Here is a 24,834-nt window from a genome sequence, read left to right as displayed (position 1 = left end):
TCTTTTTCCAGGAATTGAATCCTCTCCTGAGCAGGAGATCAAGATCCTCCTGACTCACTAATATGGGCTGTTGGATCAAAATCCAACGGTTACAATTATTATAACTTTTAAAAGGACCATCTGTTTGTAACCGTTGGATTAAAATCTAACGACCTGTGTTAGTGAGTCAGAAGGATCCTGATCTCCTGAGAAGAGGATCCAATTCCCCTTTCCAAACTCACCGAGCAATATCGTGAGGATAGGACTCACACCTACACGATAGAGGAATCAATCCCAAGAGAAATCAACGGCGATAGATGATCCATCGCATACCTCCACGATTCGTCAGCTGAAAGAATACGCTCGCAAAAGCCCAGTGCGTCTTCTAGGCCTTTCCATGGTCATTCTGCTCTGATATAATAAGCAGCTTCAAAACCCTCACACACTCTCTCTCTCTCGCGCTTTTGGTTTTGGGGTTTCCGAATTCAGCAGACTCCATTCTCGATGGGTGGCTCAGTGAAGGATGTGCAGTCGAAGAAGGAGCTCGATAGCTTCGTTCACGGCGGCGCGCCGGTGGTTCTGCACTTCTGGGCGTCGTGGTGTGAAGCTTCCAAGCACATGGACGAGGTTTTCGCCCATCTCTCCACCGATTTCCCTCACGCTCATTTCTTAAGGGTAACGTTTCATCCTCTGCTCTAAAGGTTTTTGCTTTTTCTGCTTTGTGTGTGTGTGTGTATATATTTCTTAATTTAAATTTTAATCTACTTTTGGTTGTAAACTTGTAGGTTGAAGCTGAGGAACAGCCGGAGATATCCGAGGCCTATTCGGTATCTGCTGTGCCGTTTTTCGCCTTTGTGAAGGTATGCTTATTGGTTTATACGTGTTTTCTTGGTGATTGTGATGCTGCCTGTGTGATTTTTGAATAAGCATGATTAGGTTGTTCAATTTCGAATGCGAAAACAGGTTTTACATTTGGTTAATCAGGTTGTGTGAATGTGGTGGGGTATTTAATTTGCATCTGGTGGCAGGTGGTTTACAATTGATTTAGGGGTTTATTGTTATTGCTAATTATAGGATAATAGCGGCGGTATGATTGTATCTAAAGAGAATTAAGTATTAATACGCTCCGTTTATGATGCCAAACTCAAAATTTGAGAGAGGGTGGTAGAAGTTCAATTGGAACACTTTGTTAGTGTGTGTGACTGGAGAAGGACTAGGATCTGAGTATGGTAACATGGATTGCGATGTGAATATCAGATATTAAAAGAAGCCTTATGTTACACCTTATCAATTTGAATGCCTATCCGCCCCGAAGAATTACTAGATGTGAGAGAATTTTGGATGGTGATTTGGTTTGTTATACTTCGACTTGAGACGTGCTCTGTCAAGATAACCAGGCCTGCTACTTTCAAGTTATTTATTTCAGGATTATTTATGACTCATGAGTTTGGAAGATGAAGTAGTGCAAACTTAGTTGTCACATGCAATATAGTGATACTCATTCTAATCGGATAAGTGATAAAGCGTGTAAAGTTTGAATTTACTGAGATAATCCCATATGAATGCTGTTAATGAACTTTTGTAATTAATTCTGTTGTATTTTTCTTCTCTTGGTCATTGTTTGTGTTTTCATTTGTCAGGATGGAAAGGTTGCCGATACATTAGAAGGTGCAGATCCATCCAGTTTGGCCAATAAGGTTGCTAGGATTGCGGGATCAATTAACCCTGGAGAACCTGCTGCTCCTGCAAGCCTTGGGATGGCTGCTGGACCGACCATACTCGAAACAGTCCAAGAGTTAGCAAGAGAAAATGGTTCTTCCCAGGTGAAAACTCAAGTGCAAAATGGCCGTGCTGATGCCTTGAAAAGGCGGTTGCAGCAGCTGATTGACTCCAATCCAGTCATGCTTTTCATGAAAGGTAGCCCTGAGGCGCCCCAATGTGGATTCAGCCAAAAAGTTGTTGACATTTTGAAGGAAGAGAATGTCAAATATGGAAGTTTCGATATTCTTTTGGACAGTGAAGTCAGGGAGGGGTTGAAGAAGTATTCTAACTGGCCAACATTTCCGCAGCTTTACTGCAAAGGGGAGCTTCTTGGTGGGTGTGACATAGCAATTTCAATGCATGAGAGTGGTGAATTAAAGGAAGTTTTCAGAGACCATGGAATTGATACTACTGATTCTGCTGGGGCAAAAGTAACTGAAGCTGGAAGCGGAAAGGGTGGAATCTCAGCATCTACTGGTGTGAGTGAAACTCTTAACTCTCGACTCGAAAGCCTGATTAATAAAAGCCCTGTTGTGCTGTTTATGAAGGGAAAACCAGATGAACCCAAGTGTGGTTTCAGCCGAAAGGTGGTCGATATCCTTGTGCAAGAAAAGGTGGACTTTGAGAGTTTTGATATTCTCTCTGATGAAGAAGTCCGTCAAGGGCTTAAGGTTTATTCAAACTGGTCTAGTTATCCTCAACTGTACATCAAAGGTGAACTAATTGGTGGATCAGATATTGTATTGGAGATGCAAAAGAGTGGTGAGCTCAAGAAGGTTTTGGCAGAGAAAGGGATTGTTCCGAAAGATACACTTGAAGATCGTTTAAAGAAATTGATTACTTCTTCACCAGTGATGGTCTTCATCAAGGGCACACCCGATGCACCCAGATGCGGTTTTAGTTCCAAGGTCGTGAATGCCCTTAGAGAAGAGGGTGTGAGTTTTGGGTCCTTTGATATTTTATCCGACGAGGATGTGAGGCAGGGGCTCAAAGTCTTCTCCAACTGGCCAACGTATCCTCAGCTATATTACAAAGGTGAGCTGATCGGAGGTTGTGATATCGTGATGGAGCTGAAAAGCAACGGAGAGCTTAAAGCTACTCTGACAGAGTGAAGCGCTGTCTCGTTTTGTCAAATAATCCCGGCAAAGCAATTTTTATTCTGATGTTATGCAGTGTCTGCTGACATTATACACATTCCAAAAGTTTGCTTGAGATGCTGTCTTATTAAACGCTTTCATATGTTTTCCTGTGTAATCGACGATTGCAAATTTGGGGTTATTTGGCATAGTTCTAAGCAAGATCATCAAGTTTATCGGTTGCTGCTTTTGCTTTTTGCTCAAATTTTAGTTGTTGCCATATGGTACCTTTGGACGTTTTGCATGCTTCGGCTGAATTTTGTCCCATAATTTTATGTTGATTTGTTCATCTAATTGCTAAAACTAAAAGGCAGTGGAGGAAATGAGATTTCTTAAATGATTCAGAGCTCGTTTGGAATTGCTTTTTAAATCGCTAGAAAGGCTTTTGTGAAACACTTTTGGAATCAATTTTTAGTAAACATGCAAGGAAATTTTGAAAAAACACTTAAATACTTCTTGCAAGAAGCATAAACTGGTGCTTCGTGCAGAAAATACTTTGAAATCAAGAAACATTTTTTTCTATAAGTAAACGCGCTTTTCAATTATTTTAATAACATTTTTTGAAGGAGCTCTAAATAGTTGTCTTGTGTGATAGAATTTCTGTTTCTCAGCTTGAAAATTCTAAAACAACAACGGATAGGGTCCGACGAATGGTAAGAATGCTTTTATGGCATATAACATTTTTCTCACAGCACTCGGCAAAATCTTACGAAATCTCAACAATCGCATTTTTCACATAAATTGTTAGGGTTTTTAATCGCGACACTCCACAAAAACCGTCTTAAAATCTGTTTTCGCAGAACTTTCGCCACGCCCTAAGATTCCACAGATGTTCTAATCTGCGGAGATGTGTTATTCGTTTTCTCTAGTGGCAAAGAAGTTCTCTGTTTCTTCGTCATCAACATCAATTTCATCAGCTTCCATACGATCCGTAACACTACTTACTTCTTTACCCTCTCTGACACATGCCTGCATGATACATGTGCTTGTTCACTGGGATGACATTACTCAACGCTCCAACAGAAGCTTCCGTATCTTCGGCACTGCCTTCATCACCAAGCCAACTCAATACGGTTGTCACAACTCGAAGGTTAGGTTTCCACCGTTTCTCGGAAGACAGACAGAGAGCCGCCTTCATGCACTTGAAAGCCTTCTCCGTCTCACCCCTATTTGCATACCCGGCAGCCACTATTTCCCAACTTCTCGCGGTGGTTGCTTTTCCCTTCTCCATCAAGTCTTCAAGCAGAGCTTCTTCTCTCCCATACAATCCCTTTACCGTGTAGCCTATAATGAGAGTTTGTGGCAGCCGAAAATCGTAACAGTTTCCGGACAATTCCCACTCCTCCATCACCTTCTCCTACAAGCACTATTCTCAACACCCCATAATCTCAAAACTTCACCCTTATTACCCATACTCGCGAGCGAAATCAGATGATTGTAGCCAAGTCCGTCTTTGCTTTCCAGCCTCTCTTCCGACTTCTTTAAAGCATCCATTGCCTTGTCGGTTTGGCCTTCTTTTATATAGAAATTGGCAACGACAGCATATGTGTTCCAGTCCACAACGATGCGAGGCTGGCTTTCCATCTCTTTAAAAACCTTCTCCATTCCTTCAAGATCAGACCTCACACCATATGAATTGATGCCGATTCTATAGCTGAAGTTGTCGGGAGGGACATTGTTCTCCTTCATCTCAGCTAGAACGCCCGCGACCTTCTCATGCTGGCCAACATTTGTATACAAACACATGATGTCGTTGTAGGTTCGAGGTGAAGAAACAAATCCCATCTCCTTCATTTTGCGCAAATGAGCGAGGGACTTATCCACTTGGCGCTGCCGGACATAGCAATTCAAAAGAGCACCATAAGTCTTGAAGTTCTTATCTTCCTCCCTCAAATTATCGAAATATTCTTTGTGGGAACAAACGCGCGCACCTTCCCAATTAAATCCAGCTGCACGGCATGCTCAACCGGCGAAAATGTGCATATCCCCTTCTGATTCATCCACTCCGAAATCTGCAACCTATAACACATTACTACAAAAGCAGAGGACTTTCCAATTACTTTTGATACAAACAAACACATTATCTAACCAAAATCCTAATTCCCAATATGATAAACTTTCTTTATTTAATCGAACAACAAAAATAATCAGAACCATTTGTTTTTTTTTTTTTTTTTTTATCATTAATTAAAGATCATTTTTAGAAAAAACTCAAGTTGATTTAAAGTCCATTTAGTTATTTAACTTGTCCACCAACAATTATGGTCAACAATTAGTATTCTTGTGATGAATTGCCAATTTCTTTTATTCATACAAATGGCTAAAACAGGTCGTCCACTTGAATGAAATTGTTTAGAGATATTGTTTTAATTATGACGCATGCCCAGTGAATTAATGTCACATTAGTCCAATAACAGTTGTATGACTAGATTGGTAATTTTACATAACATTGTCACGGTCACACCCAAAAGTTTCTCTTGAATTCGGTTTAGCTCGATGGTTATTTCATAATTTGACAAAACCTTGATACCAAAACCAAGAAGACCCTGCAGAAGGGCAGCATAGATTCCATAAAGCCAAACTAATTTGTAGTGTGCCATCAGCATCGAACTTTTTTCTGATGGTCGTCCATGCACTGAGCAACGCAGTCCAACAGCTTACTTTCAAGTGTTTTGAACTGAGCTATTTGCACCTGCAGCTCCAACTTCTGCTTTCTCAGGTTCTTATTCTCCTCCATTAATAGCAGGCAGTTGTTTTCTTCTGCTGCTGCCACTGCAGTGCTTGTGCTCCCACTCTCTTCTGAAGCCCTTAGATACACTGGAAAAGCACTTGGTTCGCATTTCTTCCTGGTGATCTCCACTAGCATCTCCCTGCAGCCCTTCTGGAATTTCTCATGCTTAAATTCCCACTCTTTTCGTGATGTTTTTTTGAATCCCTGCTTTAGGGTTTTAGGGTTAGGATCACAAGTTAAAATAGCTAAACTTCTGACTAATGTTGGGGCTGCTTTTATAGGAAGCACTTTTGCTCATAAGCAAGCACAAACCAAGCCTATGGTTTGAGTGTGTTGTAACCCAATCGAATTATGGGATAAAAAAATAACCTAGGATATATGTAGCTCATCGTTCATGATCATAAGCTCTTTTACTAGAAGCACAACCAAATTTTCACCAAGAACGCAAGTGCTTCTTTAAGACTTCAAAAAGTACTAAAAAATAGTATTGTAATTGAAAAAGCTTAATTATTTTTACCAAATATTGTAAAAAAAAATAAAGACGTTTTTAACTATTTTAAAAGCGCTCACAAACCAAGCATACACATCTTTTACCTAAAATTCTTGTCGTTGGACTAAGAAAACAATTTTGTTTTGGGAGGATGGTATTAGACAAAATTGAAGAGGCCATATTCCTGCAAAAGGATAAAAGGGTACCTACTACGATTAGACTTGTTTATTCCAAAACCAAATTTAGTCATTGAACTGCTAATGATTGCTAATTAGATTACAAACACACGGATGCGCATGGATTTGAAAATAATTGATTGAAAATAATTAAGATAAGGGACAATAAGATTTTACCTTAGCTAAAATAGTTGAAGGGTCCAGGGAAATACTGTGATCAAAAGGAAAATAGGTAAAAATGGATTTATTTTGGAAATTCTAGTGTGAAACTGAGAAATTCTCTTCTTTTTTTTCTCTCTCACGTTACGTCAAATTAAGTAACATGAGAATTATAGAAAACATGTTAAGATGAGATAAATCTGCAGTTACAGCAGGTATTTCTCATAGTGGGTATAAGTTTATGGTTTATTATCAAATAATTATATTTTCTTGTTGTTTGACTACTGTTGTACCGGGAGAGGTATAAGTTGGAGAAAAGTTAGGGTTACAATTATAAAACTAATTGGCAATATAAGAAATAGTTCAATTTCTTATAACCACCAGCAAGGTCCCTCTCAATACTCATTCTCATGTGTGGCGAATTTTCAAGCTTAAAACAATACAAATCGATGATGCGAAGCACATGTGTTTGTTGGACTTCACACGAAGGACAACCTACTCTAACCAAACAGAAAACCATCGTCCTCAATCCAAGCAATCTTTTAATGAGTAGACCAGTAAATGGTTCAAACCCTGATTTTATTCTCTAATCCATGAAATACTGGGTTCTTAATCAAGTGATAAGAAATAACCAAAGATAACATTCTTAACTTTCTAAACCTTCGATAAGATACATATATTTTCCATAAATGTATTATTTGTATAAAGATAGAATGCTAAATCTAGCCGATGAAACTTTGAGTTCAAATCTAATAGACCGAAATTGTTGAGATAGAAAGAAAAGGCGACTCACATAGGTATTAAGCTGGCGAATGAAGCTGGAGAAATTGTTGTGCTTGAAATATTTAGGCAACAAGAGCTCTGAGAACTCATCAGGAGACCATACTATAAATCCAGTGCCCTCTACATTCCATGACACAATATTTCTCTTCCCACCACCATCTCCTCCGTCATTTTCTTCTAGCAAATCGAACGTCTTCGACAGAAACGGAGCGGTGCTTCTTGTCCGGGAAGATTTTGTAGCCATGGATGGCTGGCTAGCTAGCTAGCTTTTGAATCCTTTGTTTCCTAGTACGGCCTCTTCTTCATACCATGCTCTTCACCCTCTAGCTTTTGGAAACTATTAGCCAATGGCGTAGAAGGTGGACTGCTTCCTTTTGGCTTTCTTTTTCTTTGCCCTTTCTTTAAGTTTCTTAGTTCATGCAACTTTCCCAAAAGCCTAATTTATAGCATGGATATTATATCATTTTTGGAAAACTGCATGGTGTTGTGAGTAGATGGAGGCATAGAACTTTCATTATTCTCTCCTTGGACAATGGCACGTGGAGGATCTATAAGGAGTACTCGTTGAGTGTAAGCCAAGGCTACACTTAATTAGTAGTTGTCCTTAACTACACGCCTCAGTATTTTGGAGGCATTTTTTCTTTATAGTACTCGTGATCGATGAGAATACTAAAGGAATGTTGGACAATTTTATGTTTAACAAATGACAATAATAAAAGCAAGAGCAATTGCATATACTGATACTTTCGTGAATCTATTAGTGTTGAAACTTATTTATCTTTATTTTAGATGAATAATGAAATATATGGTCAAACAAAAGTTCTACTATTTGACTTGACTAAACAAAATATCCCACTATATAACGACCATAAGACTCTTCTGTAACAAAAACTCAAGTAGTCGTGCGAAAATCCTAGGTACAAATAATGATGTGAAATTTAGGGTTTGGGTGCATTGAATGATTGTTTACTCATCGGTCATCCCAAAGGTACCCCTCAAGAAATTCAAACATTGAAAAGATAATCAAAGGGGCCGGGAAGTCTGACCAATTTTGGAACAATCTGGCAGAGTTTCTTATTATGTCCACAAGATAGCAATGCTCTCATGAATTATATATTTCTTTCTTTCTTTCCATGTGAGTGTGGTATTCCAGTATTGCTGCTTGCATGCATGAAAGAGAGGGTTGCATTCGGGGAACACGGACACAAGTGGTGCGGGCCGTCGTCAGTGTAGAGTTAAGTTCCGCGACGAGTGCAACTCTTCGTGTTTAGACCCCGCCGTTAAGCGACTCAATTTCCTTAGTCCTTTTTCTGTGAAACAAAGCCAACCTTTTCCCACCTTCCATCCTGCGTTTCCTTGCTTGAGACTGCTTTTTATTAGCCGAGTCATGAATAACCCCGGTGGGAGCCATGGTTTACCCGGCAGAGCTTCATATATATCTCCTTGCTCTTTGTCTAATCTTAGACTAAAGGTACCAAACCGGGCTACCTTGAACTACATTCAGTCCCGGAAAACCAGAATGTTGAGCTATAGTCGGAGTACAACATCAAATAACCGTGTCATGATACAACGACTACTTTGCAGAGTTTTGTAAACATGCAAGAATGAAAGCCTTGTTCTTTGCTTTACAAAGTTCCCACTATAAGTGAGTTACCAAACTCATCTCGTGTTACTTGGCGTGGAGTTTGTTTAATTCATGCCCCATGTGTTGTAGATAACAATGTGTTATCCGAAGGTACAAGACTAAGGACACTACAGACACGTCCACATGGCACTTCATCATGTGAGATCTTACAATGGCGCACTTAGTTGGTTACTAAGGCGTCGTCCTGATGAGCCTACCAAACCCACAAGAACCATATGTGGTTTCTAATGGTATATCTGCAGATATTCACCATATCTATAAACCCCTAATGGTGCCACATGCACAAATTAACCACGACTGTGTCCAGAAGATACATAAGTGATCATCATGACAGAGAGCACCACCCCCATCCAAAGAAAGTCCTTTGGTGCCAGAACTTATTTGTTTTTAATGAATTTGTTTGAACAACAGATCCTTGTCCGTGAGTGGAAGTAAGAGAGTTGTAGTTGGATGAACTCCTTTGAGCCTTTGGTCGCACCTTGACATCTTTCATCGTTTCTAGGTAAGCTAGGTCGATCATAACTTTCTTGACTGACCTCTTTAATTGGGTTGCGCTATCAAGAAGCTTTTTCCTGCAACAGTAGTTCTCCCCGTCTTCGGGCCAATAATCCCACGATCGAGGTTTCTAGATTAAGCTCTAGTTGAAAGATCACTGGAGAAGTTGGCCATGGAATAGAAGTTTGCGAGTACGTCCTTAACCCTTTTCATATCCTAAATACTGATGATAAAAAAAAATTATTTGTAATATGATATGATATTTTGAGCTACTCTATTATGTTAAAGTGGATTCATATTTGGACTCAACAGATCAGATACATTACTTTAATCAACTTACCTAACACACATATGCACTGAGACTAATAAATTTAACAGTACAATATAAGACCAAGGACCAATAGGAGGCTTTCATGAATTAAGGTTAAGGTTAGTGTCAAAAACCATTAATACCAAAGGGAGTACATACTGATTCCAAATTGAGCTAAAAGTTGACGATTGAAGAGCATTTATCTCCACATTCGAGTTCCATATTTGGATCCACCTTTCTTATTAAGGAAAACTAATGAAAATGGCTTGAAAACTTTAAGTTTTAACCAAAAATCATGTAATAACTTTATTTAATGGTTAGGACAAAGCCCAATACTAAATCAGTCTAATTAAAATGGCCCAGATATTGAGGTTACAATTTTATCCCTAAAGGCAAGCTTTTGTCCGTTAATCTCTCTTCATTATGGATCTCTCCCATATTCTCTCCCCCATTTTTTCCTAACATTCAAAACCTTCCATTTTTCTTTCTAATCTCGCATAGCAACTCCATTTCTATCACTATGTAAAAACCACAGCTTCAACCCCAAACCTAATTTTGAGCCGTCTCCATCTTTGTGAAAATCGGAAATGATCTCTTACAAGCAAAATGGTATGATTTTGTCACTCTCTCTCTCCCTCCCTCCCAAAATTTCTCACTCTTTCTCTTCGCTGTAAAGATGAGCAAGGGATTTGCACTTTCACCAACATCGGCAAAAAAGCCAAAGGTGAATTTCTGCCCTTCCCTTCTCATTCATCTGATTATTAACCTTTCAATTTGATGAAGAAGAAAAGAAGAATTCGAGATATTGTTTTTCAATTTTTCATAGTGTATTCTGTTTTTCAATTTTTCTTCTTCAATGGAGTTCATCGTTTATTTCTTCAGAAAATAAATTTGAGATTTGTTAGCTTTTTGTTCAGGTTTTTTTTTTAGATGCAATGTATTTTTTTTTTCCAGAAACAGTGTTATTTTTTTTGTTTTCCAAAAACAATGTTATATTTTGGGTTTTTTCAGATACAATGTTTGTTTGTACACAAACAAAACAAACACTGTATCAGATTATTTTTCCTAAAACAGTGTTATGTTTTTGTTTTTCCAAAAATTGTTTTATGTTTTGGTTCTTTTTTATCCAGAGACAATGTTAGTTTTTTGAAAAAACAATGTTATTTTTTTGTTTTTCCAGAAACAGTTTTATGTTTTGGTTTTTTTTTTTTTTCTAGAGACAGTGTTAGTTTTTTCTAGAAAAAGTTTTATATTTTGGTTTTTTTTTTTTCCAGAGATAGTGTTGGTTTTTTTTTTTTTCAGAAACAATGTTAGTTTTTCGTCTGTTTATTGCGACGGTGGTTCTAATTTTTTTTCCATAAACAGTTTTAGTTTTTCAGAAACAGTGTTAGTCTTTACACAAACATTGTATCTGATTTTTTTCCAGAAACAATGTTATTTTTTTATTTCCATAAACAGTGTTATGTTTTTTAAAAAACAGTTTTATGTTTTGGTTTTTTTTTTTTTCCAGAGACAGTGTTAGTTTTTTTTTCCAAAAACAGTGTTAGTTTTTCTTTGATTTGTTTCGACGATGGTTCTGGTGTGTTTTGCACTTCTTTTTCTCTAGTTTGTTCACATGGAGGTTCTAGTACGTTTTCCACATCTTTTTCGCTGGTTTGTTCCGATGGAGGTTCTAGTACATTTTGCACCGCTTTTTTGCCGGTTTGTTTCGACGAAGTTTCTGCCATTGAACTTGTTTCGGTGGCTTTGTTCCGATGAATGCTTCATTTTTCAACTTTGATTTGAACTTTGATTTGGTGGTTTTTGAAATGGGGGAATTCAATTTGATAGGAAGACAAAGAGTTATTATGGTGGTTTCTTGTTGGTTTGAGATTGGTGAAGAGTCAGGACAATATCGAATCACTTAGGGGTATTTACGGAAATATAGATTTGTAGTGGGTTGGGCTTGTAAGTTTGGACCGTGGACAATAGTTTTGGATGGTTTTTTATTAAACTTTGAGCCCTTTTGGTTAAATAATATTTTGGGATGGCTTTTAGTTAAATATTTGTTGGTCCAAACCCTTGATTTGGTTTTTTTTTTTTTTTTTTTTTTGTAACAAATATTATGATTGTTTTAACTAATCAGCATTTCCTTATAATTTGAGCGAGCAATTATGTGTGGAATCTTGCTCAAAAACTCACTGAAGATTCCAGAAGTGATTTTTGTTTCGTGATCATATCTACGAGATGTAGCTGAACTTAGTCCCTATTTCGTTCAAAACTGCGTTGCCAAACGAGGCCTAATGGCAAGCGCATATAGGTCTTACCCTCCTTTTAATGTCCACTGGGATGAGCATACTAAGGCCTAATCTCTCACACTCCCCCTTTCTAGTTTGTTAGGCCCACTCATTCATTATCCCTAACAAACTTCCGTGCCTCATTTAACGAACTGTCGGTGAATTATTCAATATTACTTAATTTCTTCCAAAATAACCACTGTGGAGTGTCAATATCAATCCTTTCGCGAAATTATTCTAATAGAAATTTTGAATTTTGATGATCGCTTGGCCGTACAAATGATTAATACCTTATAGGCAAGTATAATTAAAACATCTTTCTCGATATAAACTACGTTTAAGTAACAGCAATTTATTTAATCATTCAATGAAATGGGAAGAAAATTCAGATTTAAGTCTATAAATCTCATTGATAAAAAATAAAAAATAAAAAAATAAAAAAAAAAGATGATGTTATCCACACATCTATATTTACCTCTCACAAACCATTTTAATTTCAGACCGTTGAATAGAATGAATTGAAAAAAATCAGTGAAAAAAAAAATTAACAAACATGTGTAAAACCAAAAAAAAAAAAAAAAAAAGTGTGCAAAAGCGGTAAAAACCATAATCTCAATGTGGTTTAGTGGCCTAGTTTGAATATGATTTAAAGAATTTCATACCCCTGGCATAATTATAGGCGGCCCACTTTGAAATTTGATATCCATAGAAGTAGTCCACAGTAAAAAAGACAGTGTGCGAATAGCATTATTCTAAATTTATTTTGGTTGAATAGTATTAGTAAATGAATAGAATTAGACATGATATGATAAATTTGTGAATGAGTTTAGCATAATCTCATAAGACATAAGGACACTTCGCAAATTTACTATTTGATGCAAGCAAATGCTATCGACCCAAATAAGTGGACCTAAACGCATATCTTGATATTGTGACTAATAGATATATTGTGGCTAAACACATTTCTGATAAACATATGAGCATGTGGTCCAATATCCTAATAGAGAGGGTGATGGGTTTCTATCCATGCGTCTTGGGTTTGAAGCTCCTCCTCCTAGTAGTAGTAAATTTTTGTCTAAAAAAATGTCCTGTAAATGGGTGATATATGGCCCGACATGCAAGATTTACGAATTAGTTTAGATTGGTACATTTTGGGCATAATCTCACACCAAATAAAAATGATACAATACGAACAAGTTGAAACATGACAAGTTACCAGGACTAGTATTTGATGCAGTCGAATGTTAAACAACACAAATAAGTGGTCCGAAATCGCATGTATTGGTAATATGAATTTAAGTTGAGCATTATCTCACAGGACATAAAATAACGCTATTGAAACACATTAAAACACGACAGGCTGCCACCTCTATTATTTTCAAATATTGGACGCATATGGAATGTAAAAACGACAAAACTAAGTGGACCTAAAACAGATGGCAGTTAGCAAGCAATTCAAATTGACAAACCTAATGGATGCATCACTGCCCCACGTTGGTGAGAAATTTTTAATTGTGACGGGAACACGGATGGTACATCACGTGTTTTTATACAAGTGGTGGGAAATTTTGAATTTTGATGATCGCTTGGCCGTACAAATGATTAATACCTTATAGGCAAGTATAATTAAAACATCTTTCTCGATATAAACTACGGTTAAGTAACAACAATTTATTTAATCATTCAATGAAATGGGAAGAAAATTCAGATTTAAGTCTATAAATCTCATTGACAAAAAATAAAAAAGGATGATATTATCCACACATCTATATTTACCTCTCACAACCCATTTTAATTTCCAACCGTTGAATTGAAGAAAATCAGTGGAAAAAGAATTAACAAACATGTGTAAAAAAATTAAAAAAAATAAAAAAAGGTGTGAAAAGCGGTAAAAGCCATAATCTCAATGTGGTTTAGTGGCCTAGTTTGAATATGATTTGAAGAATTTCATACCCCTGGCATAATTATAGGCGGCCCACTTTGAAATTTGATATCCATAGAAGCAATTCACTGTAAAAAAGACAGTGTGCGAATAGCACTATTCTAAATTTATTATAGCTGAATAGTATAAGTAAATGGATAGAATTAGACATGATACGAAAAATTTGTGAATGAGTTTAGCATAATCTCATACGACATAAGGACACTTCACAAATTTACTATTTGATGCAATCAAATGCTATTGACCCGAATAAATGGACCTAAACGCATATCTTGATATTGCGACTAATAGATATATTGTGGCTAAACGCATTTCCGATTAACAGATGAGTATGTGGTCCAATATTCTAATAGATAGGGTGATGGGTTTCTATCCATGCGTCTTGGGCTTGAAGCTCCTCCTCCTCGTAGTTGTGAATTTTTGTCTAAAAAAAACGTTCTGTAAATGGGTGATATATGACCCGACATGCAAGATTTACGTATTAGTTTAGATTGGTACATTTTGGGCATAATCTCACACCAAATAAAAATGATACAATACGAACAAGTTGAAACATGACAAGTTGCCAGGACTAGTATTTGATGCAGCCGAATGTTAAACAACACAAATAAGCGGTCCTAAATCGCATGTATTGGTAATAGGAATTTAAGTTGAGCATGATCTCACAGGACATAAAATAACGTTATTGAAACACATTAAAACACGACAGGCTGCCACCTCTATTATTTTCAAATATTGGACGCAAATGTAATGTAAAAACGACAAAACTAAGTGGACCTAAAACAGATGGCAGTTAGCAAGCAATTCAAATCGACAAACCTAATGGATGCATTACTGCCCCACATTGGCGAGAAATTTTTAGTTGTGATTGGAATACGGATGGTATATCACGTGTTTTTATGCAAATGGTGGGAAATTTTATTTTTTAAGTTATTAACTTTTTAACACACATATCTCACAATTTGTATAACGATATGTGGTGTACCATCTCGTGTGATGGTCACACTGAAAAATCTGCCCACGACAGTTGGGTTGGGTGGCCAAATGGTGACCGAGACCTCCATACCAACATTATCACCACACTAACACATTTTGGGATGCACATTCACCCACAGATCTTTGTGTCCACCACAATCTAATTTCATTATTACAAAGTTACAAACCCTTTCGGTTGAGGATTATATAAGATTCTTGGATCTAAAGTTAATAGAGATCTGACATATAATCAATTATATATTTTTTGTTACGATCTTTCTCGTCACGTGTTATATATAAATTAGTGTGTCGAGAACACGATTCGGTATACCAAGTATAATAGTACAATTGGTGCATCAAACCGTGTTCCCGACATCTTGATCTTAAAGGTAGAACAACTATTTTGTTGTACCAAAATAAGAATCAATTTGATTTGGACATTGTGGTTAGTGATGCAAGAAGTTTATTGGTTTGGCAACAGCTTTTGATTAGAGATTGGTAATGACAATTAACGTTGAAGATGATGTTTCATGATTGAAAATAATCAAACCAATGTTGTCACTTGTGCATTTCAATGGGAAATTGGATGGGTATAGGTGAACCATTTGACAGGACTTTGGTGAATTGAGGTTGGTGGGACGATAACTTCTGGGGTGAAACATACGTAGATTGGCAGAAAAATAGGACAGGTAAGTGGACATAGTACGAGAAAAAAGTATTTCTTCTTATCGTAATTTAACACTAGTCGATGACAATTTCATTTCATTTTTTATTTTTTTATTAAGGAATGTGATTAGTTTTTAAAATTTTAAAAAGAATATGAAAAAATGATGGTGAGACAATTTATCTTAATAAGTGCATATTTTATCTTAATATTATATAAAAATTTTAAAAAGAGTATGAAAAAATGATGGTGTGACAATTTCTCTTAATAAGTACATATTTTATCTTGATATTACATAATTACTGTTTTGTCCTCCTTATGTAAATATTGTATATCAAAAGTGAGGGTAAAATAGGAAAAATAAGGATATGATTGTCATTTTGTCAAAAGGTACAAAATTACTATTTTGCCCTCCCTTTTGTCAATAGTTTGAATCAAAAGTGAGGGCAAAAGAGGAAAAAAAGTGGGAAATTTTGATAAGGAGGGTTCTCTTAATAATAGTATAGACAAGTAAATTTTTCATTTTGTAATTTTACCGAGATATTTGTCTATATGTGTCAAACTGCGATTTCTCGATAATGAGTTAAGCAATGTTTCGTTTCTTGTTCCCTCTATCTTCTTATTGTTGAAATCATTGATTTAGGGTGTGCTATCCACACACTATTTTTTACTTTTCACACATTTTTTTAATTTTCGGCCATCGGATCGAATGAATTGAAGAAAATCAAATGATATAAATTAACAAATAATGTGTGAAAAATGAAAAAAGAGTGTATGGATTACGCTTGACTGGCTTCAAATGTATACTGTTATGTTCATTCAAATGTATCAGCACTTCAGCAAACGCAATAAATAGAGCTTGACTGGCTGTTTGGACTGGTAAAAGCACTTATGGTAAAAGCTCAGATTTGTGTGACCAAGTTGGCTTAAAACAGACCCGCCGTGAAATAATTGTCGGCCATACAGGATGGACGCCCTCCTTCCCAAAAGCACTTATTACAGCACTTCCATCCCTAAAAGCCTCCTTGGGTCATAGGCAGCTCAATAGCCTCAAGTGAATAGCCTAAGTGCATTTTCATTTATAAAGTGGATAGCCCGAGTTATTGGGACTAAAATATTATCATTATTTTTTAATAAAATAATGAAAAATATTTTTATTTTTATTTTCGAATATGATTTTAAGCATGGTTAGGTATTTATAGGAAATTTTTTTTAATGTTTTTTAAGGTTTTTGTATAAAATTATTAATAATAATTTAAATTATGATTGACGTCAACTTTGCGTTATATAGCTCTGGTCTGTGCCGTGGATTCCTGCCAAATCGGGCTCCCCCTTGGAGCCCAGTGGCCTAAGTTTTGTTTGTTATGCTAACAATTTGGGAAATTATGATGAGCTTAAGTGGCCACTTGAATTTTTACTAAATATTAGTTTTAAAAATATTTTCACCTAAAACGTTTTCAATCATTTTAAAAACATTTCCAAACGAGCTCTATATCTGTTATGATCATCTATAATAACTTATACTTTGGTTTAAACTAAAATCCATACAACATAATATGATTTGATCATGGAACTTTCTAAAAAATTTCAACGCACATCCAGCCGTTAGAAATTTCTAGCATCATTAATACCTCTTATATTTCACATCTAATTTCATCTATCTAAGTTCACAAGCGTTAATTATACAGTAACAAAATGGCAGAGAAGGAGAATGACCTAATCTCTGAACTTCAGAAGACAAGAAGGCACAAAAGTAAGCAACAGAAGAGGAAAATAGATATTCTGTTTAGTGACTTGTCTGCCTGCATCTCCTGCCTCCTGAGCCTTGGACTACTACTTCCCGTTCGGTGATACGAATTCGGGTACGCATATAAGCTCTCTGAGTTTCCGAACACCCTTGCATAAACCATTTCTCCAAATACACCAGCCGCCGGATGGTGGATACCCGCCATTGCAGTGCCTCCGAGGTCAAGGAGTGGCGAGGAAGGATGTTCCCCAAAACTGCCGTATGATTGAGGGTTATATTGTTGGTTCTGATAAGGGTTACGATATGGAAGTTGCTGGACGGTCTGAGAGCTGCTAGATATGAGAGCTTGCACATCACATGCTGATGGTCTGGGCGGTATTACCATTCCCCTGTAGAGTGTCATCTTTCCTTCAAGCTCAGGTTCAGAAGTTGTTTGGCCCCGGCCGTAAAGTGGGACCACGGTGGTGTGCGATATATCAGCCTTGCAAACAGGACACTGAGGGCACTCATCGGAGGCAAGGGAGGCACTCTGAACGTGAAGCCATTTGTAGATGCAAGGCCAGCAAAACAGATGGCCGCAGAAGGTGACCACTGGCTCGTGCGCAAATTCTAAGCAGATGTTGCAGTCATAGCCACCTTTGGAACTTTCTGAATCTGTTGCTGCCCCCGATACGGATCTGCATTCGTGTGCAAAGTATTGCTGCAAGGCCATTTTTTCGGTTCTTTTAATTTTTGTTTGTTTTTTTTTTTTCACCAGTACTGCAAAAGATAAGATAAATGAAACCAGTTCAGTACCATGAGTATTTTGAAGGTCCCTCATCTGATGACCTTGCAAAACAATCAGACTGAAAATTAACAAATGGAAGACAAGACAAATGCTTGCGAGAGAGGAAAAAGTTAAAATAATATAGCAGTGCACCACCACGTTGTGAGAGACAAATGAAACCAATTAGATACAATGGTCATAGCACCTGGGAGTTTCAATCCATTCATATAGGTTCACATAACATATATGGCTGCAGATTAAAGGAAACATGGAAAAAAAGTTTCACTTAATAAATCCGAGTGATCCAAAAATCTGCACCGGATCAAGAATGCTACCCGCTTTTGTCACCGGAAACTGTTATACCCGCACATCTCTCAACCAAGTTCACACTCACCATTCTACCTAACACAGACAGTTATGTTTGAGTTGACATCCAACCAAATTGATTAGCTGCAAGAATTCCTCAGCTTAATGAAGGACATAGAGGAATCTAAATTGCTGTAGAACAGTGAAGGAAAAAATGCCTACTGACAAGGAAACTGAACCGATCCCGAACCCTCCATCAAGCACAACACAAAATTAAACAACAACGCTTTCGGGATATTCTACCAACCCGGCTCTATAGCAGACACAGGTATGAAATGAGGGATTAAACCGACCTCATTTTGATATAACACTTAGCTGATCAGCCTTGTTTGAGGGTATACATCTCACTACACCCTCAAATTGTGGGGAAACCCTCCAGCTACAACAATCAGAGAAAATCATAATAGAATACGGGTAGAACCACACACTATAAACTTCGAAAACACGAAGATGCACACTTACATGCCCCTAAACAGGTAAAACCAAGTTTCATCAAGCTCAACATGCACTTAGAAACCACTTCTCACAAAACTATCATAAAATTGAACAGGATTGACTCACAGAAAACCCCATAAACCTCACATATCTCTTGGCTTACAACATAGTGTCAGATTAATGTAAACCAAGCATTCAATCTTCTGGCACCATATCCACACCCCCATAAAAAAAATAAAAAAAAAACCACCCCTTTGTTGTGTTGGATAAAGGCAAATGCTTGAGAATTGTTTCCCAAAGAAACAAACTTCCCAAGCATTTCCATTTTGTCTTCCCCCAAACCAGTTTCCCAGCAACCAAACAAACCCAAAAATCCAAACAGTGATGAAACCGAAAGCAGAAACAAGGCTAGATCTGCGGCTCAACAAACCAAAACACACCACCATCCCCACAAAACCCAAAACCCACAAATTTCACACGGATTTCAACGTCCCCTTCAAGTTTTTTCATCTTAACAGAAAAAAATCAAGGTGCAGTTCAGGAACAAATGCAGCTAAAAAAGGAAAAATTTCTTGACAAACGTACAGTGAATAGAAACTCAGAAGATCGGCACAGCAATCGTTTTCAATCCTTGAGAGCTTCCTTCCACCAAAGCTTCAATCTTTCTTTCTGGGTATCTTCGAGAATTTGCAATTCGAGCTTTAATGGCGATTTTTAGCAGAGAGAGCTTTGATCAGGAGGAGGGGGTAGCCGTTTCGTTCGTCCTGCTTTTATAGACAAATCCAGTAATTACTGTGCATCTCAATTCTCAAGTTCCGCCTTCCACTGCTTGGTGCGCGCGTGAGTTTAGATTTTTGTAGGTATATACGGATTTTGTCTTCGGATAATAATTTGGTAAATGCCGTATTTTCGGGGTCAGGATTCGGTAAATGTAAACTGGTCAAAAGTTGGACTCTTTTTTTTTTTTTTTTTTAATAAGAAGTTGGCAAAATATAGACAGGTAGATATTCTTGTGTTGTATGTAGTGCAACCATGTGTGTGTTATAAAAATAAAACTAAATTAAAAGATTTTATATATATAGTTTTTACTAAACGGATATAGGTTTTTTCTCAAAGACAATACCTAAGGTAACGATGAATTAGGTAGGAGAGAAATTTCGAGGTCAAGTCATTGTACAATTATAGTTGCCTACACTTCATTTGCAATTTCGCATAATCAAAATGAAAGAACCTAGTCCTAAATAGACAACTCCTATCCATTTAAACACCAATGACACCCAAAATTTATTAGAGAAAACTAAAGTACAACAAAGGAGACATGAAAACAAACTAAATGAAAATAATATAAAATAGAAAGGAAAAAAAAAAAAAAACGAAGGCGAGCGAAATGAGAGCAGTTCAATCTATGAAAGGGTTGTGGGAGACTAATACAAGCAGGTACAAAATAAATTCAAGTACAAATTGCAGGGCGTATCAAACGGTCCCCCCGGCCGAGGGTTGCTTGTGGCTTGGTAATTGTCTATGGTACCTCAAGTTTCTCCATTTTTGCCAACTTAATGACAATAAGTGCTTAAGAAAGCTGTGACATCCCACATCGCCCAGGGGAGTGATCCTTATATGTATATTCCCATCCCTACCTAGCACGAGGCCTTTTGGGAGCTCACTGGCTTCGGGTTCCATAGGAACTTCGAAGTTAAGCGAGTAGCGTGCGAGAGCACTCCCAAGATGGGTGACCCACTGGGAAGTTGCTCGTGAGTTCCCAGAAACAAAACCGTGAGGGAATGGTAAGCCCAAAGCGGACAATATCGTGCTACGGTGGTGGAGCGGGCCCGGGAAGTGGTCCCCCCCGGGCTGGGATGTGACAATTTGGTATCAGAGCCTAACCCTGGCCGCGTGTGTGCCGACGAGGACGTCGGGCCCCTAAGGGGGGTGGATTGTGACATCCCACATCGTCCAGGGGAGTGATCCTTATATGTATATTCCATCCCTACCTAGCACAAGGCCTCTTGGGAGCTCACTGGTTTCGGGTTCCATAGGAACTTCGAAGTTAAGCGAGTAGCGTGCGAGAGCACTCCCAGGATGGGTGACCCATCGGGAAGTTCTCGTGTGAGTTCCCAGAAACAAAACCGTGAGGGCATGGTCGGGGCCCAAAGCGGACAATATCGTGCTACGGTGGTAGAGTGGGCCGGGAAGTGGTCCCCCCGGGGCGGGATGTGACAAAAGCTCTATGCTAGCTTACACTAATTAATGGCGGATTTAGAAATTTGTTTTCAACAAAATAACTATACTCACAGATAACAAAAAAAAATTATTACTCTAGAGTAAGAATATATAGTTGGTTGATATGATTGAACACACCGAAGAATTTTTCAATTGCCATATAGCTACACTAAAGAGAAGAGGAGAAGATAGCCTCGCAATGGGCTATCAATAATGTAATTTAAATTCATCTTTAACGAAAATTGAATTTAAAATCTCTTACTTATAAATTAAAAAAAAAATTATCACCAAATCATAATACTAAATGATTGCAATTGCCCTAATTAGCACATCGAGTATCTGGGAAGTAGTGTACGAAGGCCCTTTGTCCTACTCCTTGACCATATAACCGGATCCCACACCTCTGCCCAATTTATTCAATAATAATGATGAAATTGACATAAAGTAAAAAGAAAATAGTAATGTACACATACAATAAAGGCGGCTTTAAGTGAAAACAAATACAATCAAAGGTGCCGGTCCCCATGTTTCTAACTTTTCTTTTAGAGTTTTATAAACAGAGTCCTCTTATTTTCATTCCCTTTTCTCCTTTTCTCTTACAAAATATTTTTTGTTTTCTTCTGGCTATTAAAAAATTAACACAAAATGTTAACGTGATTTAACTGTAATCATTCAAATAGGAGGGAAGGGAAGGGGATGGAGACTAGGAGGGGAGGGAAGGGGATGGAGACTAGGAAGAGAGATAATCCTACTCCTTTACAAACAAGTCACATGGTAATATTTTTGCTATCCCACAAATAAAGTGATGGTAATGTTCGTCACTCTGATTTTAAATGCTATAAAATAATCGTTGTATCATAACACGGTTGTTCGATGTTGTACTCCGACTTAAGCCTTAGAAGATCATTATAGTATCAATTCATTTCAAAATCTATGAAGTGGACATACACAAATAAGTGAGGTGGTGAGTATTACCTTCACTTGAGGACGGAGAGCAAAAATTCACCCTGATTCAATAAACGTTATAGGGACCCACCCTTTGTTGCATTATGATGCATTTTTGCTTACCATCCTCAAGTGACAGTAATAATCACCATTTTATTTTGAGTTTAAATTTCAAAATTTGTGTAATAAATATACACAAATTTGAAAGAATTTAAACTTATCTCACCAGAATAAATATGGTGATAAGCAAAATTGAACCGTAAACATATTTGCTTTGTAATTTAGCCAATCACAGGAGGACAAGTAAGTAACATGACCGAATGGATTATTAAACGAAATTACTGTCCGATGACGGCACTAAAGTCACAAATTCACATGATTCACAACAGAGTTTACTAAAGTAATGCCGTTGAAGTGATAAATAATTGTCCCTTTTAAATTCTTTGTTCAATAAATTATTGTCTGATTAGCGAATAAAAAATTAAATAACAACAAAGATAAATAATATTTAATAATTAAACTAAGTCGAACAATTTCCTCACTGCGTTACTTTTGTCATCTGCTTTCCCCATCGTCACCGTCCCCTTCTAGAAGCCGGAAGGGAGCCGCAGCTTGTGAAAGATCTATCTCTCACGTATGAAATTGTTTTTTTTTCTTTCTTTGGGTTCACATATTTATAGACAGCCTACAACTATACATAACATCATTTGCGAAGACAATGAAGCTCTGACGTTGAAGAAACATGAGTGGTTTATTTTAATAATGCATTATGAATACCATAGTAAATGCTTATGACAATCGTTCATGTGAATAACTAACACGTGTAGATAGGATGACGAAACTACCAGATTAAGCTCGAGAGGCAGTGGCAGATGTATCAAAATTTTCTTTTTTGCGGGGTGGGGTCAATGAGAATAGCGTTGTGCACAAAAATTTTTGGACGGAAGATTATGCAAATTGGCATTTCATAGAGTTTTGGTAGGTCTGATGTCATTTGTCAAGTCATATTACATGTCTGTCGACATATGCCAACAGCCTTTGAGCGAACATATTGACTGATGTCAATAGGTGTTGGGCGAGCATGCTGACAAATGTTAACATATGCCGAGTGAGTATATCGAAAGACGCCCATAGCAACGCATAAGGCATGAGGCTAGCAGCTAGTCTGCTTAGTGTCCATAGGGGCAATTTGTCGAGCAATTAACGGACAACTTTCAAGGACATCTCAGTTTTTCAAGGAGTAACACCCAACTCTTCCGTATAAACTTTTTAAGTTATGACGGGTCAGTTGACCCACCTTGCCTCAAGGTAGATCCACCCCTGTCGAGAGGGACATTTGCCCCCAGTAGAAAAATCTACGTAGGAGCTGGTGTATAATGTAGTTGACTCCGCCCCCTTGTTACACAAGGTGTCCAAATCTTCCTATGAGATTTTCCTTGAGCACGGTTATCATATAGCAGGAAGATAAAAAATGCCTCAAAGAAGTAGAGGCAGTGTACGTAGGTGCCCAAGGGCAATTGTCTGGTTCATCTTGCTCTCGAGAGGAAATTTTCCTGAATCCGCCCTTACGTGCCAAATGCAAAATGATTGGTTCATAAAAAATAATTTATGAATCACTGTACATGTGGCTGGCACGAAGGAGCACAATAAAGTAGTGGAGTCATGTTAGTTAGCCCATGCCCCCTTGAAAAAACCAGTGATGTGAGAAAGGGAAGTGGACATTAAATTGTATTGGTGAGATTAAAGTACGCAACGGGAACATACATACATACATACATACATACATACATACATATATAAATAAGAAACCTTTAAGTGAATGAATTTTCATTTTTTTTTTAAATAGAGATTAGTTATAGAGTTCACACCACATCAAACTTTAACGATCAAAATTATCTATTTTTCAAGTTGCATCTTATAGATCACCTTTGCAAAGTATTAGCCAAATCGGAAATGTAAAAAATATCTAATTGAGTTCAAAGAAATTAACTAATAATTTTGTTATATAAAAAACAATGAAATTTTATCTTAATAATTAAATAGGCAAATGATTTCGGATTAAATTGAATTTTTGTACTAATTGAGTTAAAAAAAATTAACGAATAATTTTGTTATATAAAAAACAATGAAATTTTATCTTAATAATTAAATAGGCAAATGATTTCGGATTGAATTGAATTTTTGTAAGGATGATCCATGAAACGGGACTTACAAAATAAACGGTTCGGATCGTTGAAGTTCGATGTGAAGTAGGTCCCACACCTAATCCCCAATTTTCCCAAAAAAAAAAAAAAAAAAATTTTCCTTTGCATAAAGGGCATATATATATATATATGAGACTGCAGAGAAAGCATGAATTGCATGGGATGAAAGCTCCCTACCCGGCCCTCCTTCTAGAAGACTTAGCCGATGAATTGCACTGGATGAAAGCTCCCCTGGCCCTCCTTCTAGAAGACATCCCGACTTTGTGATAAGGAGAGTAATTGTAAAGCAAAGTGGTGCACATGGCGCAACCAGACATTTTTGTGTTGTTAAACTCATGCCTATAACGGCAAGTATAATACTTCGGTACTCGGTAATGTTAGGAATATTAAATTTATAGACCAAATTTTGTAATTCGAATGACATGAAATTTAATGATTGTAAGTGTTAATTAACATATTTATTTTTTATTTGTGAGAATTATTTTGTTTCCAAATTTAGTCTACGAATTTAATCTACCTAACATTACTCTAGATACTCATTAGTGAGTATCTTTGATAAAAAAAAAAAAAATTAGTATCCCCTATGGGAATATTTTTGCTCATCACCTTTAAGTGGTGGTAATACTCAT

General features: G+C 37.1%; 3 protein-coding genes and 1 pseudogene across 6 annotated transcripts; 1 reads left to right on the top strand and 3 right to left on the bottom strand.

Annotated features, from left to right (window-relative positions):
• Positions 1-242: 242 nt before the first annotated feature.
• On the top strand, positions 243-3,058 carry LOC103944221 (monothiol glutaredoxin-S17). Its single transcript, XM_009354653.2, has 3 exons — positions 243-654; positions 765-839; positions 1,620-3,058. Exons 1-3 carry the CDS (start codon positions 484-486, stop codon positions 2,850-2,852), a joined length of 1,479 nt encoding a protein of 492 aa, XP_009352928.2. The 5' UTR covers positions 243-483; the 3' UTR covers positions 2,853-3,058.
• Positions 3,059-3,580: 522 nt separating this feature from the next.
• LOC103944220 lies at positions 3,581-5,006 on the bottom strand (annotated as a pseudogene).
• A 257-nt stretch (positions 5,007-5,263) lies between these two features.
• On the bottom strand, positions 5,264-7,610 carry LOC103944219 (heat stress transcription factor B-2a-like). Its single transcript, XM_009354651.3, has 2 exons — positions 7,226-7,610; positions 5,264-5,811 (listed from the first exon to the last, which is right to left on the bottom strand). The coding sequence occupies exons 1-2, from the start codon at positions 7,457-7,459 to the stop codon at positions 5,476-5,478; spliced, it is 570 nt and encodes a 189-aa protein (XP_009352926.2). The 5' UTR covers positions 7,460-7,610; the 3' UTR covers positions 5,264-5,475.
• A 9,517-nt stretch (positions 7,611-17,127) lies between these two features.
• Positions 17,128-19,638, bottom strand: LOC103944218 (E3 ubiquitin-protein ligase RMA1H1-like). Of its 4 annotated transcripts, none has more exons than XM_048591309.1 (3): positions 19,422-19,628; positions 18,065-18,097; positions 17,128-17,969 (listed from the first exon to the last, which is right to left on the bottom strand). In XM_048591309.1, the coding sequence occupies exons 2-3, from the start codon at positions 18,065-18,067 to the stop codon at positions 17,253-17,255; spliced, it is 720 nt and encodes a 239-aa protein (XP_048447266.1). In that variant the 5' UTR covers positions 18,068-18,097; positions 19,422-19,628; the 3' UTR covers positions 17,128-17,252. The 4 variants fall into 4 exon arrangements, with proteins under 4 accessions (XP_048447266.1, XP_048447267.1, XP_048447265.1 ...); XM_048591310.1 differs by having other exon boundaries at positions 18,065-18,089; XM_048591308.1 differs by having other exon boundaries at positions 17,128-18,097; positions 19,422-19,638.
• Positions 19,639-24,834: the final 5,196 nt, after the last annotated feature.

This window comes from the organism of the source record quoted next, unplaced genomic scaffold (genome assembly GCF_019419815.1).
Source record: "Pyrus x bretschneideri cultivar Hongxiangsu unplaced genomic scaffold, Pyrus_bretschneideri_v1 Contig33, whole genome shotgun sequence".
Lineage (NCBI taxonomy): Eukaryota > Viridiplantae > Streptophyta > Magnoliopsida > Rosales > Rosaceae > Pyrus > Pyrus x bretschneideri.
Note: the sequence above shows the minus strand (reverse complement) of the source record. Positions and strands in the feature narration are given on the sequence as shown.